This window comes from Xiphophorus hellerii, chromosome 2, assembly GCF_003331165.1.
Source record: "Xiphophorus hellerii strain 12219 chromosome 2, Xiphophorus_hellerii-4.1, whole genome shotgun sequence".
Lineage (NCBI taxonomy): Eukaryota > Metazoa > Chordata > Actinopteri > Cyprinodontiformes > Poeciliidae > Xiphophorus > Xiphophorus hellerii.
In genome coordinates this window covers 7,574,591-7,590,430 of record NC_045673.1, presented here as the reverse complement: position 1 = coordinate 7,590,430, position 15,840 = coordinate 7,574,591, and the positions used below count along the sequence as shown (strand labels likewise).

At 36.0% G+C, this 15,840-nt stretch overlaps 1 protein-coding gene across 1 annotated transcript; it reads right to left on the bottom strand.

Annotated features, from left to right (window-relative positions):
- Positions 1-909: 909 nt before the first annotated feature.
- Positions 910-14,097, bottom strand: LOC116710516 (mucin-2). The gene is made up of 27 exons (XM_032549606.1): positions 13,529-14,097; positions 13,100-13,355; positions 12,902-13,019; positions 10,609-10,699; positions 10,350-10,483; positions 10,036-10,249; positions 9,554-9,679; positions 9,360-9,474; positions 9,117-9,270; positions 8,899-9,006; positions 8,742-8,811; positions 8,519-8,656; positions 8,224-8,388; positions 8,016-8,110; positions 7,811-7,934; positions 7,431-7,686; positions 7,268-7,320; positions 7,045-7,145; positions 6,198-6,352; positions 5,944-6,082; positions 5,326-5,436; positions 4,999-5,175; positions 3,541-3,777; positions 3,290-3,446; positions 1,919-2,035; positions 1,582-1,741; positions 910-919 (listed from the first exon to the last, which is right to left on the bottom strand). The coding sequence occupies exons 1-27, from the start codon at positions 13,590-13,592 to the stop codon at positions 910-912; spliced, it is 3,645 nt and encodes a 1,214-aa protein (XP_032405497.1). The 5' UTR covers positions 13,593-14,097.
- Between the last annotated feature and the right edge of the window lie 1,743 nt (positions 14,098-15,840).

The window sequence follows — 15,840 nt, the reverse complement described above, 5'->3', positions numbered from 1 at the left end:
CAGTCAATTTTTTTAGGATGATAGCATATGTCATGGCCATGGTGTCTGATGTTGTCATATGTTTCATTGTCATTTTTATCTTTTTTTGAATCATGTACATCAAACCATTCTGACCATTCACAACCAGGAGTACATGGCGTAGTAGTTGAGGTTGAAGTGGTGGTAGTAGGTGTTTCAGTTGATGTAATGGTTGTAGTTGGTGTTTCAGTTGTAGTTGTGGTTGTTGTTGGTGTTTCAGTTGATGTAATGGTTGTAGTAGGTGTTTCAGTTGTAGTTAAAGTGGTTGTAGTTGGTTCAGTTGATGTAATTGTTGTAGATGGTGTTTCAGTTGTAGTTGTGGTTGTGGTTGTAGAAGTTGTTGTTGGTGTTTCAGTTGATGTAATGGTTGTAGTTGGTGTTTCAGTTGTAGTTGTGATTGTTGTTGGTGTTTCAGTTGATGTAATGGTTGTAGTAGGTGTTTCAGTTGTAGTTAAAGTGGTTGTAGTTGGTTCAGTTGATGTAATTGTTGTAGATGGTGTTTCAGTTGTAGTTGTGGTTGTGGTTGTAGAAGTTGTTGTTGGTGTTTCAGTTGATGTAATGGTTGTAGTTGGTGTTTCAGTTGTAGTAGTGGTTGTTGTAGTTGTAGATTCAGTTGTGGTGGTCATTTCACATGTGCTACAACAGACCCGTATCTTGTAGTTAAAACACTTGTTTGGTCTTGGCTGGTCTTCTTTTTTACATATCAGCCCACTGTCAACATTACAGGTAACCTTTTGTCCAGTTTCACTCAAATAGTCACTTAGGGCCCTCTCAGGAAGGTCTGTTGATCTGCAGTCAATTTTTTTAGGATGATAACATATGTCATGGCCATGGTGTCTGATGTTGTCATATGTTTCATTGTCATTTTTATCTTTTTTTGAATCATGTACATCAAACCATTCTGACCATTCACAACCAGGAGTACATGGCGTAGTAGTTGAGGTTGAAGTGGTGGTAGTAGGTGTTTCAGTTGATGTAATGGTTGTAGTTGGTGTTTCACTTGTAGTTGTGGTTGTTGTTGGTGTTTCAGTTGATGTAATGGTTGTAGTAGGTGTTTCAGTTGTAGTTAAAGTGGTTGTAGTTGGTTCAGTTGATGTAATTGTTGTAGATGGTGTTTCAGTTGTAGTTGTGGTTGTGGTTGTAGAAGTTGTTGTTGGTGTTTCAGTTGATGTAATGGTTGTAGTTGGTGTTTCAGTTGTAGTTGTGGTTGTTGTTGGTGTTTCAGTTGATGTAATGGTTGTAGTAGGTGTTTCAGTTGTAGTTAAAGTGGTTGTAGTTGGTTCAGTTGATGTAATTGTTGTAGATGGTGTTTCAGTTGTAGTTGTGGTTGTAGAAGTTGTTGTTGGTGTTTCAGTTGATGTAATGGTTGTAGTTGGTGTTTCAGTTGATGTAATGGTTGTTGTTGGTGTTTCAGTTGTAGTTAAAGTGGTTGTAGTAGGTGTTTCAGTTGATGTAATTGTTGTAGATGGTGTTTCAGTTGTAGTTGTGGTTGTGGTTGTAGAAGTTGTTGGTGTTTCAGTTGATGTAATGGTTGTTGTTGGTGTTTCAGTTGTAGTTGTGGTTGTAGTTGGTGTTTCAGTTGTAGTTGTGGTTGTAGTTGGTGTTTCAGTTGTAGTTGTGTTTGTTGTATTTGGAAAGCATGGTATCTCGTCACATACTTCAACACATTGCTGTTTTTTCTCATCAAACCACTGCTTCTCTTCTGGACATTTAGGATAACAGCCTGTGGAACATCATTCAAGTTAACAGTACATAAAAAGAAAAGTGTTTAACACAATTATCCTATTTTAAAATCTTAATTTCTTATAACATAAATTTAATCTTCTGCTAATTAAACTTCAAAAGTTTAATCAGCAGAATTAATGGCTTTAATGTAAAGTAGGTTAAATTAAAATCTCACCTTCAAGTCTTAGGACAGTTTGGCTGCAGTTCAAACAGGGACTGTAGTGTGTTGGAGGATAGCTGGAGTAGTGCCATGTGCATTCATTTGGATTGTTGTAGAAATCACAAAAGATAGCTGAAAAAAATGTTTTGGTATAAATAAATGTGAAAAACCCCCAATGTAATATGTCTTAAAATTCCTTAAAATGTCCTGTCAGATCTCACTGCGAAAACAGGCACTATTTGTTTTGATCACAAGTTCAGGATAGACTCCTTTGTATCTTTTTTAGCTAATATTGTTGTCCGTTTTAGTCTTAAAAGCTTTATTGATGTACTTAAAATTAACTGAGTTTCCATCTTTCTGCCAGTTGGTAGTACAAATGTCCATGTACAAACGGTTTAAGAGATGATATTCATGACAAAAATTTCTTTAAAGGGCGTGCCATGGTGGCGTAGGGGTTAGCGCGACCCACATTTGGAGGCCTCAAGTCCTCGACACGACTGTTGTGGGTTCGATTCCCTGACCCGGCGACGTTTACCGCATGTCTTCCCTCCTCTCCTTCCCCCTTTCCTGTCAGCCTACTTCGTAAAAAAGGGACTCTAGAGCCCACAAAAAGACCCCCTGGAGGGGTAAAAAAAAAAAAAAAATTCCTTTAAAATCACCAGAAACAGAAATGTTTCTTAAAGCAGAGATCTTTTAAATATGTTTGTGGTCCAGCACAACTAATTAAAATTATTGCCGCACTTGCCAATCATTTACATTTAAAGTCCCCTGCACTTCTCAAAAGCACAGTTTTTACAATCCAAAAACAATAATATGCTGTTGTTAACGTGATTAGCCATCCCTTCTGTATCTCTTTCTGCTTGTAAACAACGATTGGACTTACCCCTGGAGTCTGTATTCATCTGTTTATAAGTTATTAACATGTTAGGGGTTTGTTGTGCCTGGATCACATCAGCTAGACAGATTTTAATCCCTTTTGTGAGACAGTTGTCAGCTTGGCAAGAAATTGTCCCACTTATTTACTACAAGACCTTATTACAGACCTAAAACTAACCATTTCCTGTCAGTTATTAACTTGTTTACACCTTAAATCAATAGTGGTAGTGTCAAGCCAATCCAAAGAAGAATAGGGAAACTCCCTAAAACAGCTCTTTATAGTCAGTGATGCAGACAACAATGGTGGGTATTAGAATGAAACAAAGAAAATCTGTTTCTGTCCTTTTCAAATAAGACTATATTATTGATACTATAAGACCAACTTAATATACTCAGACATTTTGTAATGTGCAGAAACTAACTCAAAATATTTGTAATAAATTTGCATATTCAACATTCAAAATGCAAAAATAAAAAAATATATATATATATATTAACAGATCCACTTACGACAGATGTCTGGAGTTCTCCATGCAACATATACTTCAGCCTCATTACAAGCTTGGGCGTAAGCTGCAACAGCTGAGCAGAAACACTCACAGTCTCCTCCAGAATCACAGGCACATGTGTCTTTAACACAGTTTTCATAGAATGGATGGGGATCTACCTGTTTAATTATTCAGAGTGATCCTTTTACCATTAGCAATTCGTTTCATAATTCCAGATTGACGTTGCTATTGCAAAGATGGCGCCATCATTACCTCAACATGACATTCTTTGAATTCATCTATTATAATGCTGCATTTCAATTTCGCCCAAGCCTCTCGATGGGGTGCTTTTTTACATGCATCAATGTTTTCCTCCACATTTGGGCATGCACTACCCACTTTCCAGCTGTTTGCGAATTCCAATGGGCTGGTCACTAACATCCCACTCTGGGTAGTGAAGTCGTTGTTTCTATTATCATCAAAATTTCCACAGAGGCCACACACTTTACCCTGTGCAAACACACAACAGTCACTTTACAGCAGCCACCTTGACCCCAACTTTGTAGAATGTGCTGGTTGACCTTTGATGATTTGCAAGCTCAACCATTTTACACCAATTTTTCTTTGGGTGTCAGGGGTTGGATAGTTTGTCTTAGCTCCTTTTAACAAACATTTGAAAGGACAGCACGAAAAAAAGAGTAGGCAAAAAATCCAATAATATATAGAACGATAACATTGCCCTGTATTTAAAATGCAGATCTGTTCCCAGTCATTTTGCCTGCCTTTGATGCATACATATCCTTAAGCCTCTGTAGTAGAAGTTAAAAATTGTTTCAGCTCCAATAATAATAGCCCAAAGGTAGAATCATGTGTCCATCAGCACTGGGACATTTTTGCCCAGAATTATTTTTTTCTTAAGCTTCTTATTCACCTTGGGTGTTTCTTGAGTTTGTGTTTGACAACAGTGAGATTCATTTGAATTATATATGCGGGCGTTGTAGGGGTTACTCTTCCCACTGCAGCAATGTTGCCCTATGTCTTTTTCAGTTGCTTAGAGAAAGACTCCTCTTGTTAAAATAAAAAGCTGTGACTTTCAGAAAAACAAACCACAAAAAGTAAGGCGAACAAATTTTAAAGCGATTTTACTAAGAAGAGGTGGCATAGCTCTGGTTGGAATTTCAACTGGGTGTTGATTATTCCCCAAATGTTAACACTCTCAAACATAGTTTGAAAAGTAAAGTTAGTTTCCAGAACAATTTAAACATCCCAACTTATATTTATTATCTTGTTTTGACAGTTCTTCAAATTGCAGAAAAATATAACCTTATGAAATGATTTTACCAAGAGATCTCTGAATTATAATCCTGAAAAAAATTATAATTCTTATCAGAAATTTTAGGTAGTGTGCTACTTTTGAGCAGGAGTGTGCTAAGCAATGTCAAAATGCTTAACACACTCCCTCTATAAAACTCTTTCCAAATATTTGTAATTACTGACAAAGCTCTACCTCCCTAAATGGGATTTTCTTTTGTAAAGTTCCCCTCTGACAAACAGATAGGGTTAAATTATGGCCCCAGAAAACTACCACAGTACCCAGAAAAGGTTCCAACAGCTGAAACGTGCCTTTGGAAAAAACAAAAGAACTCTCCTCAAACCACAGCCCCCAAATAAGCCACATCCTGACCAAACGTTACCTCCTCTACTCTACATAGAAAAATCAATATGACTTACGTTGAATCTTGGGTCCAGTTGGATCAGAAAAAATGTTTTGCGATCCCATATCACCGTCAGACCAATCTTGGATGTCACCACAATATATAAGCCTTGCTTTCTTATGCTATATATGTCGCGGTTATTTCCTAAATTATTCTCTTCAAATTTTCCATCCGAGAGCTTGATTTCAGCTGTCTAGAATGACAAGGAGATTTCAGTAATTTTGAAATACATTTACATTTGTAGTAATGATATTTTTATGACATTAAATGCTTGTGCACTTCCATTTTTAAAAGCTCTCAATAACATGAAGATTAAGTTTCATGCACAGATACTTGTTCTTACCCCCAGCTGAATTAGTACAGTTTTGGAACAGGTTGTGCCTGTCGATCCACATAGTTCATCTTCTGTGATAACTTGAAAGATGTTATTTACTGTTTCATTGGAACATTTGTTCTAAACAAAAAGAAGTTAATTACATAATGTACCTCACTACTGCAAAAAACAGCATCAACTGATCAAATAATCTATCGTAATTTACACACATAGAATTCAGAGTCATGAATGGCTAAAATAGTAAAGATGCTTTCTTTCACCAAACTATTATAATGAGGGCAACAGTGTATTTTAAATCTTTCCATTTTTACTAATTAAAATAACAAATATGCTTTTTTGTTACAGAAAAGTACCCATAGACACAAACTTACATATCCACACATGCAGTCACTTTAAAATAGTAACTATCTTTTTGAATTTAAATAATTCTGTTTTCTACTGATTGTTCCAATTAGTCAGTTTGTTCATGCCCAGTAGTTATTAAAACAAAACTGCTTTTAAATGTTGTGGAAATGTTTCGTACTATTAAGTCAGTAAGAAACATAACAAAAAGCTCTTTTAGTGGCACTTGTCTGAAGATCTGGAGTGCAATTGTTATTTTAGTTACTGTTAACATGATGAATTTACCTTGACAGCAACATAGGAACATTTTCCTTGAAACTCATACTCTTCTTCATCAAATGTCTTGTGATGGCCACTTCCATAAATAATGCAGGATTTTGAACATTTATTTTTTGTGCAGTCCCATTTTCCACTTTTGCAAGTACTAAATGCATTGAGAGCAGGTAAAGGAAATCATTATCACCATAAGCCTTGAAACATTCATTTCTACAAGAACTTTCATTTAAAATGATTGAGAATGGGTATTAAAGTTTTCATACCATCTGTTGCAATCTTGAAAAATGTGATTGCCAGGATTATAAAACTGACTATTATGCTGACATGGGCACTCTTTTACATTTTTTACACAGGAATCATTGCCATCATCAAGCTGATTGGCTGGACACATGCAGCCAGATTCACACTCTGATGGGTCCTGAAAGAATAAAAATACACAGAAATTGGAATAGAAATACAAATACCTATTTATGTGATTTATTTCATTTTTTTTGATTGAGAAAGTATTCTCAATTTTTTAAAATCCTTGTTCCTACCCCCTTTGTCACTTTCTCCTTTATGCTTATTTTGAGGAAAAAATGAAGAATTATGTTAGTCTGTTAGGTGAGTTGTTTAATGCTTGCCTCGTTATTATGGATTTTTTGGGAAATCTTTGAGCTAAAACCGGATTTGAAACTGGATGGTGGAGGTTAGCTGCTTTTATGTCAAGAAACATGACAAATAGGCCTATTGATCCACTCATTAATAATTATACTGTTTTTTAATGTTCCAGCACAAACTTGGCAATAGACCATTTAAGTGTATTTGCAACAAAAAGAACAAAAACAGCAAACTGTTGTACTGAATCCATAATTTCTGTCTTGGAGTACTGTAATACTTGTGGTCTTTTTATATCTATGGTGTTAGAATTGTATCTTTGGGTACTTGGACAATTTATGTTTTGTGTGGTTAAATTGTCTCCATATAACTCTTTCACAAGAGCAGAGTAGAATGCAGGAGGATCAAATTACAATAACAAGACATGTTTATAAGATGTATTGAAAATGATGTGATAGATGGATGCGGAGAGGTATGTATAAATCAGAGAAGATCAACATGATGGCAACTCACACAAACATTTTCCAGATTTAAACAAGTTTTAGCACATTGTGGTCCGGGTCTTTCAGGGGTAGCTTTGGAGCAGTTAAAGTACACTTTTGGATGTTTACATTCTGAAGAAAAAGGAGAAACATGTTACATATTCATATAGTTGCCTAAATTATTTACATAAATGAATTTCTTCTAAATATGAAAGATGTGGGCAAGAATAGATATGAGCAGCTCGATGACTGACCTGGGGGGCTGTTATTTTGAGAATGGGAAACAAGTCTTCCATTTGTGCACACACTAAAATAGCACAAAAAAGTAATTAAAAAACAAAGAAATGCAATGCTCCATCTATTACAAATATGCTAAATAAAAATCAAGGATATTATTTAACATTACTTCTGACTTACAAGTGCTCACGATTGATGTCGATAGACTTTCCTGACTCAATGTATTCTCCTTTATGGAAACAGGAACATTCTTCTTTGGGTACACAAGTGTCTTTTTCATTCAGATAGAGACCATCAGGGCAGAAACAGCCAACCACTGGCAAGAAATGTGAAGTGCAGCTCTGCTGTCCTGAGCTCAGTGAACTACAGGTCAGCTGGCATCTCTGGTGATTGTAAGTGAAGATCTGAGTTGATGGACAGCTCTTTGTGTATTTCTCTGTTTTGTGGATAACATGGGGATAGTTACTGGACTGTTTTGTGGCTTACAAATGAGAGTTAACTAATTGAGTTCACTGGTTGACAAATAGTCATCAGTCCCATAAAAATGAAAAATACCTTACCACAAACATTTTGAAAATCTGCCACAAACTTCCCCTTTGCTGCACAAGCTCGACCATAAGATGTCAAGACAGCACATAAGCAGTCCTCACTGTTTTCACAGTTACAGGTTGAATAAAGGCAACGCTGCAGATAAAGAAAAATACGCTAGGTAAATTACAGTCCAAAAAAGGCAGTAAAAGTCCATAAAGAACTTATATGATATACCTGATAGTATATTTTAGGATCCAATACTGAATGACAGTTTGCAAATGTACCATTTGGATTTTGAAGCATTTCGCACCAGTGTTTGGCATAATCCTCTATGAGTAAATACAAAAAAATTTGTTTTTTTTTCACATGTCTATTAACTTTCAAAATGCTGAAAGAAGTTTTAGTCATATTGTTACTTGCTCAACTAAAAGAAAAGCTTTACCAGTCATTAAACTCTGATCACAGGGATTATTTAGTCTTTCCTCTCTATCTGAGCATGGTGTGTTAGCCTTCCAAGAGTTACTGAAAGTTAATGGAGATCCTTCAATGACCCCCTGTGGAGTCATCATGTCGTCATTAGAGACATCGTTGAAGGTACCACATAAACCTGAAAGACATGGTTGAAACATCAAATGCTTGGACTCTAAACTGTGTTAGTGTAAGTGAGTTTTCAGTCGTAATTTGAAAAGTGATCCTTAAATAAAGTTGGGTGACTTCAAAAGTAATATCAAACCTACCTTTTGTCTTATTTTTGTAGCTATTTTCCAAACTGATGTAGACTTGCATGACAGGTAAACGTTGGATCTGAATTTGTAGTCCAAACTTGGCATAAAGCAAGATGTTAATGGAAGAAGCATGAAATATTCTAATTTCCCCTATAAATAAAGGAACAGAGAGATCAGTTCCTGATATAAGCTCAGAACAGCATGGTAAAGTGAGTTTTTTAATCGTCTCACCTACCTGAGAAGTACGGCAAAGTCAAGGTTTTTTGATCACGCTGAACAGTTCCATCAGATGTGAACTTTAAGACCTAGAGAAATACAGTGTTTCATCAATGAGATTTAAATATCAGTGTGAATCTAGAAAGTGAATTCAAAAATTTTAGTGTTTAACTTACATAATCATCGTCCAGATGGAGTTTTAAAGCCTTCAAACAAGTGTCATACTTTTCTTGGGCACATGGTTCCAGCAAGGCTCGGATGGTAAAATTTGGACTTGCTCCATCCTGAAACATATGAATATACTCCATAAATAAGAGAAATCAACTTATTTTTTTGTAAGTTCACCCTTACACTGTATTTTTTAACAACAGTAAATTATGAATTATGGGATTACCTTGCTTTCCACCTTGGCCAGGGTATAGCGACAGTTTCCATGAAAGGTAAAGGCTGTACCATCAAATGTTGTGAAATGTGAACCTTCCTCAACTGCACATGTGGCAACAGGTGTCTCAAAGTTCTCACATTCCCATCTCCCTTTTGAACAAGTACTATAAAAAAAAACAATTGTCTGTTTGACAAACCAGATAAACACACAATGCAAAAAATAAATTCTCTAGACACCTTAAAACATGCATACCAGTTTGCATTTTCATGACGGTAAACCTCTCCGGAGTTGTAGATTTTGTCATGCTTGCACTGACATTCAGACAGAGGGATGCAGCCCCTCTCAGAAATATCATCAAACACCGTTCCTGAGAGAAAAACAGTTTCATTGGATAATTTTGAATTAACAATGACAGAGTACACATTTTACATGCGAAGAGAACTAACCGGAAGGACAAAAGCAGCCATCTATTTTGTGGTCCTCACACACTAATCTTGTGTCCTGATGTTTGCAAGTATCCATGCAAGGAAAAGCACTTTCTTCATACTGCATGTTGTAGGGACACTGTTTACCTGTGAAGATAAATGGTGGTATAAAAAAAGGGAAGTGGTAATTTATTCATGCTATGAGGCAGTAAATAAAACAAGGAAATGACTTGCGACTTTCAAATCTCAGACTGCTCTTATTACTAAATTACAATTCAGTCATCATTTATCAGTCTCAATTAAAATATTGTATGTTGCTAAATATTAAGAAATGCTTTAATCTTTCAAACATTTTAATCACTTATTGTATGAAATTTATTTATTTAAAGCTAAACATTATTCTCTATTTGTGTGTTGTTGGTTTTTTTTAGAAATATGTCAGATGTGTTCTTCATTCATTGAATTATTAAGCTGTTGAAAAAACAGCTCAACATAAAACATACCACACAATTTAGATCTCCAGTTGGGTGGCTGTCCGCCTGCGTGGGAACACTGACGAGAAAACTCAGACATTGTGCTGCAAACACAGGAGTCACTGGTATTGTCGTTACAGGCACACATGTCTATGACACATGCATGAATATAAGCTTCAGGGTCAATTTGTTCATTGCATGAACTCCAGGATTCGGAGAGAAATGCTTTTTCACAGCTGGTTTGCTAGAGAAAAACAATCAACAGAAAACAGAAACAATATTCATTTTTTACTTGTAAGCAAAACACCATGTTTTCTACCAAATAAACTTGCTGAAAAACTCACAAAATTCTTGCAAGAACTTAAAACATTTCCAGACTTCCATGATTCGTCTACGTCTTCATGGGGGTCTTTGCAGTCATCATTTGGCAGATGAATTTTATGGCTATTTCCAAATTCAATGGGGCTGATTTTAAAACCTGATCATGACGATAAATTAAGACAATATTATAAGACCTGAATGTGATCATTAACAGATGATGCAGAAGATAGATTATCATCTGCATCATTGTATTGCAGATGATGCAGATATTGAACAAGATACCATTGACAATGAACTCATCATAGACAGGAACACCATTGAAGTCTCCACAAAGTCCACAGGTTTTGTTTCTATAGTTCTTTGAAACTTCCACCTGAAATACACAGAATAGAAAAAAGGACAGTCATATTTTTTTCTGTTACTTAAAATAACACTCATTATACCTCTGGTATTCTAAAGCAATGTGTATTCTGTGCATAATAAATGATCACATCGAATTTCATGCAGATATTATACTCAGCTTTCTGCAAGGATTAGCTTGTGCTCCTCCAAGGAAAGTTATTTTCTTTAGTCAGTAAATGACTGTGAGTAAAGGATTTGGCCTTAGAGTTATATCTACAAGGATTCCAAATAACAAACAGAAATTGTGTGAGCAGAAAAGCTGCATGCTTGGAATTGGTTCCAGGAGCAAAAGTGATGCACACCACTCTCTTTTAATGGGGATTTTCTGTATGCTATTGCCATACTGCCGTTATGGACAGTGTCTGAGATTGGAGTAGGGATGAAAGAAAGTAGAAGTACTGTAGAACGTCAATATACTGGAGGAATTACACTACTATTACTACTACTACTAATAATGCATTTTATTTAAATAAGGTCACAATGCAATACAAAACAATAATGAGAATATTTAAGTCATTAAAAATAAGCAAACATCTGTATTAAAGTTGACAACCAACAACCCCAATAATAATTTATTACAAAATAAATCCGTATGATACGAGCTGTCAAGTATTAAGGAAGAGGTAATTTAACGTTAACTTTGGACAAAACGTTTGGCTCTTTCTTCCTTAAGGCCCGGGATCCCTAGCGGGCGGTGCTGCAGCTGGAGAAAGTGAAACACAACAGAGCGCGTTGACGTCACAGATCACAGAGTTTAATCCCATACAAAACAACGCATGAATCAATTAACAAAGCTGCAGAGGTACAGAGATATGCATTTTTCTCATAAAAATAAAGACAGACAAGGGGAAGACAGACAAACACAAAACAAAGACAAACAAAAAGGCAAAAAATAGTGGCCGCTCTCTGGATTTTTAGCGCTGACACGAAATTTTATACTGAGTGGGTGTTTCTTCAATTTAATATATTCAATTAAGGCGTTCCGTTCTTCGACCAATTAGAAACTCCCGTAGGGACTCAGAGAAACTTAAGAACCTCCCTGGTTTACGGCAAAGATTGGAGGGCCGTCTGGTTTTTGTCTAAGCAAAAGGGCGGACCACTTAGTGCTAATCCCTATCTGGTACGGGCGGATCCCTGGCGCCGAAAGGTCCTGAGATGAGATTTCGCAGATACCTCTGAAGTCTCTTCCCCCAAACTCCCGTACCTCTGCCCCATCGGAATGCTAATTTTATGGCTCTGTGTGACAGCGGGAGGCCCCTGCTTGTCTGAATGCCTGCTATTTGGCCCCATCCCGCATCTCAGACAAAAACTGTTCCAAATAAGAGTATTGAATATAACTTTTACACATGTCGTAAGAGTAACTGTATTAAGCACTAAAAATAATCATTTTTCCTTAACACAAGGTACTTTGAGGGGGGAGGAATTCTTGAGTACAGGACATTTCCTTTTATTTGTTTTACCTTCAACATCCCTTTGACTCTATAATTCTTTTCTGGTTGATGTTAATGTCCAGTTTTTTTGGAGTTTTTATTTTGGTTTATTTGCATAAATATTATCAGTAGTGCAGTTGCATTAATCTGTCTCACGCAGACGTCTTTTACCTGCACAATTTGTGGAATATTCAGAAAAATATAGTCTTCACGCTTCTGTAGGGCATGAACACATACATGTCCTACCGTAGAGTGATGGTGTGCTGAAACTACTTTGTGATGCTACAGCTGAAAATCTACAGTACATTGCGGGAGAACATTTTTTAGAATTTTAAAAATATTATTTAAATGTATTTGGCAAACAGTATCTTCTGTCATTGCATCTCTGCCTCCTGCTTGCCTAAGTGACCATAGACATTTTTGCATTCTAGTTTACACCTTTTTTCCAAACATACTAAATATAGACTCAAAAACAGTACCTACCAATCTGGTTCAGCTTTAGTAAATCACATTGCATGTGGTAACTTAGTATATTTGCATATCCTCCTCCCAAAGAAGGATGGATATGTTTTGCATATTCTTGAAGGGAAACACAAAATTTATTGCACCTGCTATTTTCCGCTTTTGGTCCACAATCCTGTTTACATTTTTGTCTGTAGATCAGGTTTGTTTTTGTACCCGCAAACCTTTAAAAGATCAGGCACTTAGTGTAATATCAGTAGTTTCTTTATGGTAATTCTTACCATGACTGCATCTTCACGGTTCCACATGACAGTGATGCCAACTCTTGAAGCTTGAAAACTGATGTAAAATGCACTTTCTTCCACCCTTACGCCTCTACTGTAATGTGGAAGGCTGACTCTGATTTTAAAAAAAGGACAAAAAATATTTCCACTTTTTTCTATTTTATAAAAATATGCAATTTTTCTTTTTATACTTACAGTTGGCTGTTTTCAGTGACATGGGTCTTGTTTAGGAAGAATGCATTTTCATTGATAGTTATTAATATGTAACTTATTGCAATGTTTCCATCATTTTCCTCCCTTTTAAGGTTCACTGAGAACTTGGGGTCAGAACCATGGCAGTCCTTGGCCAGGTTGTACTCACACAAGCCAGGAAACTGGTACACATCACCATCAAAGGACTTAAAGTGCTGTCTGCCCCAAGTGCTGCAGATGTTGTTGACATGGTTGCGAACTAGAAAGAGAAAATTAAAAAGAAAAATATACATTATTGATATATTTTCCCTACGTAAGATAAAAACAAGAAATGTTATTCTATTTTTATAGCAAACTGTTGTAGAAACAGAATATCAAGTTTTGCAGTCCTTAAAACAGTTAAAAAAAAGACTTAAAATATGTAAGTCTTACCCTGTTTGGCTTGAATTGCAACAGAAAAACTGAAGAAACACAACCACACCACCGTCCACTTCATGGTTGCTGCTGAGGGCTTGTGGTCCCAAAGCAGATGAAAGCGAGGCAGACAGTCAAGGCTTTATATAAACATCTAAATTTCCATGCAACTTTAGAACCACCTTTTTGTGTGGTCATTGCGTATTAAAGTCAATAATTTGAAATTATGTGACTAGTTTCACAAATGCTGTGATGTTTTTTCTCTACGTCAAGCATGGCAGAACGTTAAACTGGCAAATATATGAGACACTTCTGAAGAATACAAATAAGATTATGCTTTGTTTGCTCAAAGTTTGACCATTCTATTTACCATTTAATATCATATCCATGATAGATGCAACTTATTGGCAATAATAACTACAATTTTGGTTTGAAATAGTTATATAGTGCCAGAACTAACAAATTCCGAAATATTTTAAGAACAACTGCTGTTTTATGTTTTTAACATTTTATTTTACATTTCCTTTTTTAGTCTACCAAGAAGAAATGGCTGTGAGCTTTCAAAGATGGCTAATACTTAATCTATGTGTAGTACTGATCTCCAGTAGTACAAATATGGAATAAATACTTGCCAACTGACAGACTTCTTTCTGTCTTTATTTTTTTATTATTTGCTTATTTGTCATATTTAAATGTTTCATGTTTCCAGACTCATTCCCACAATTAGACATCTAACTTGAGTAAACACACAGTTCAACTTTCAAATGATGACTACATATCCTAAGGGAAAAAAAAACATTCCAACTAAAATAAACCTAGAGCAACCTGACTCTTATTTGTAAGAGTTATCAACTACCATACTCAAAACTTCCATTAATTGTGATCAACCCAATGTTTTTGAAACCCAGGCATGATTTTTGCCAAACCTGAATCCAAAAAATTCAAGAAATCCCCTAAATACAACCTATCTGACAACACGAAGCAGAGCAAAAATATCTTAAAAAGAAACATCATGCGCCGATCTAAACCAATAAGGAGCATTGCTGATATTTCATTAGTGTACAAAATGTTACATTTGGGGTGCTGCCCCACTGAATAATTACATTAAACATTCTGAAAGCTTATACAGGAGGATTATGACTAGAGGATACTGTTGGATCTCTGAGCAGTTCATACTTGGAAAACTGTACAGACAAAACTGAAGAACAGCACATAGGCCTTGTTCTAAACCATAAACCTACCTGGTACTGTAGAACATATGTCTCATCTAAGTTTTGCACATTGCAATGAGTTTAAATATTCATGTTTATTAATATGCATTTTCCCTTTTAACCATAACTAACACTGTTGGATTTTTCAACCCTGTGCATTGTTTCTCCTTGCCATTTCGAAAGGGTCAAACTGACACCGTGGGCACTTTTACAAGTTTCTTTTTCTTATTTCTGTGATTTTGAGATCTGACGGGTTGACAGGACAACCCTGTTATTTCCCCATTGTCAGACTGTGACATCTGTCTCACTGTTTCTGAGCATCCAGCTATGATTGCAGAAGGGTTAAATAAACAAAGAAATATTATTCTGCAAAAAAAGCAATTCCTAAACAGAAACTTCAGCAAACCAGATGCAGTCATTTTCCACAAACAGATAAAACCTTCTAAGGTTGCCTTAGCTAAGATTAGTGTTCATGAGTCAACAGTAAGACTCATCATGTAGGATCCATGGGGAAGTTAATTGTTTTTGGTCAACAGTGCTTCTCACCAAACACAAAGTCAGATCTCTAAGTGGCTAAAAAAACCATCTTCATGGTCCACAAGACTTTTGGGACAATATTATGTGGATCAATGACAGAAAATTTTAGTGTTTTTTGTTAAATATGTTGTAAAAGAAATATCTCAGCATTTCAGGTGAGAGTGATGGTATGGGTATGGTATTGGTTTAGGACTGCGTGTTTTAGTTCTCGCCCTAGTTTAACGCACCTGGATCCAATGATGGCTCATTAGAGTCCTAAGAAGAACATTGACATGCTGAAAAGGTTATTACCAGCATCAGGGAGAGAACTAAAACATGCAGGATGCCGGCCCTCAAGGACCGACTTAAGGTACCCCTGGTTTAGGACCTAAGCAGCTGAATTAAGAAAACCTACAATTATTCTGCCTATTACAAAATCCCTGAGGAGAATGTTTGGTCTTGTGTTTATTCAGATTTCTTTGTCTTTGAGTGATGTCTATTTGCAAATACATCAGCATCATGTCAGATAAACACAACATTTGAAAGTTTTCTTAGAAAACTGGAGTTCACACACTGAAGTGAGTGCCAAATAACATTGTTGAA

Excerpts from the sequence above, each read along its gene's own strand:
- LOC116710516 (XM_032549606.1), bottom strand. The coding sequence starts at position 13,592 with ATGAAGTGGACGGTGGTGTGGTTGTGTTTCTTCAGTTTTTCTGTTGCA. Across the intron at positions 7,321-7,430 it reads GACATCAATCGTGAGCACTT|TGTGTGCACAAATGGAAGAC; the intron begins GTAAGTCAGAAG and ends GTGCTATTTTAG. Across the intron at positions 5,176-5,325 it reads CTGTACTAATTCAGCTGGGG|ACAGCTGAAATCAAGCTCTC; the intron begins GTAAGAACAAGT and ends TTGTCATTCTAG.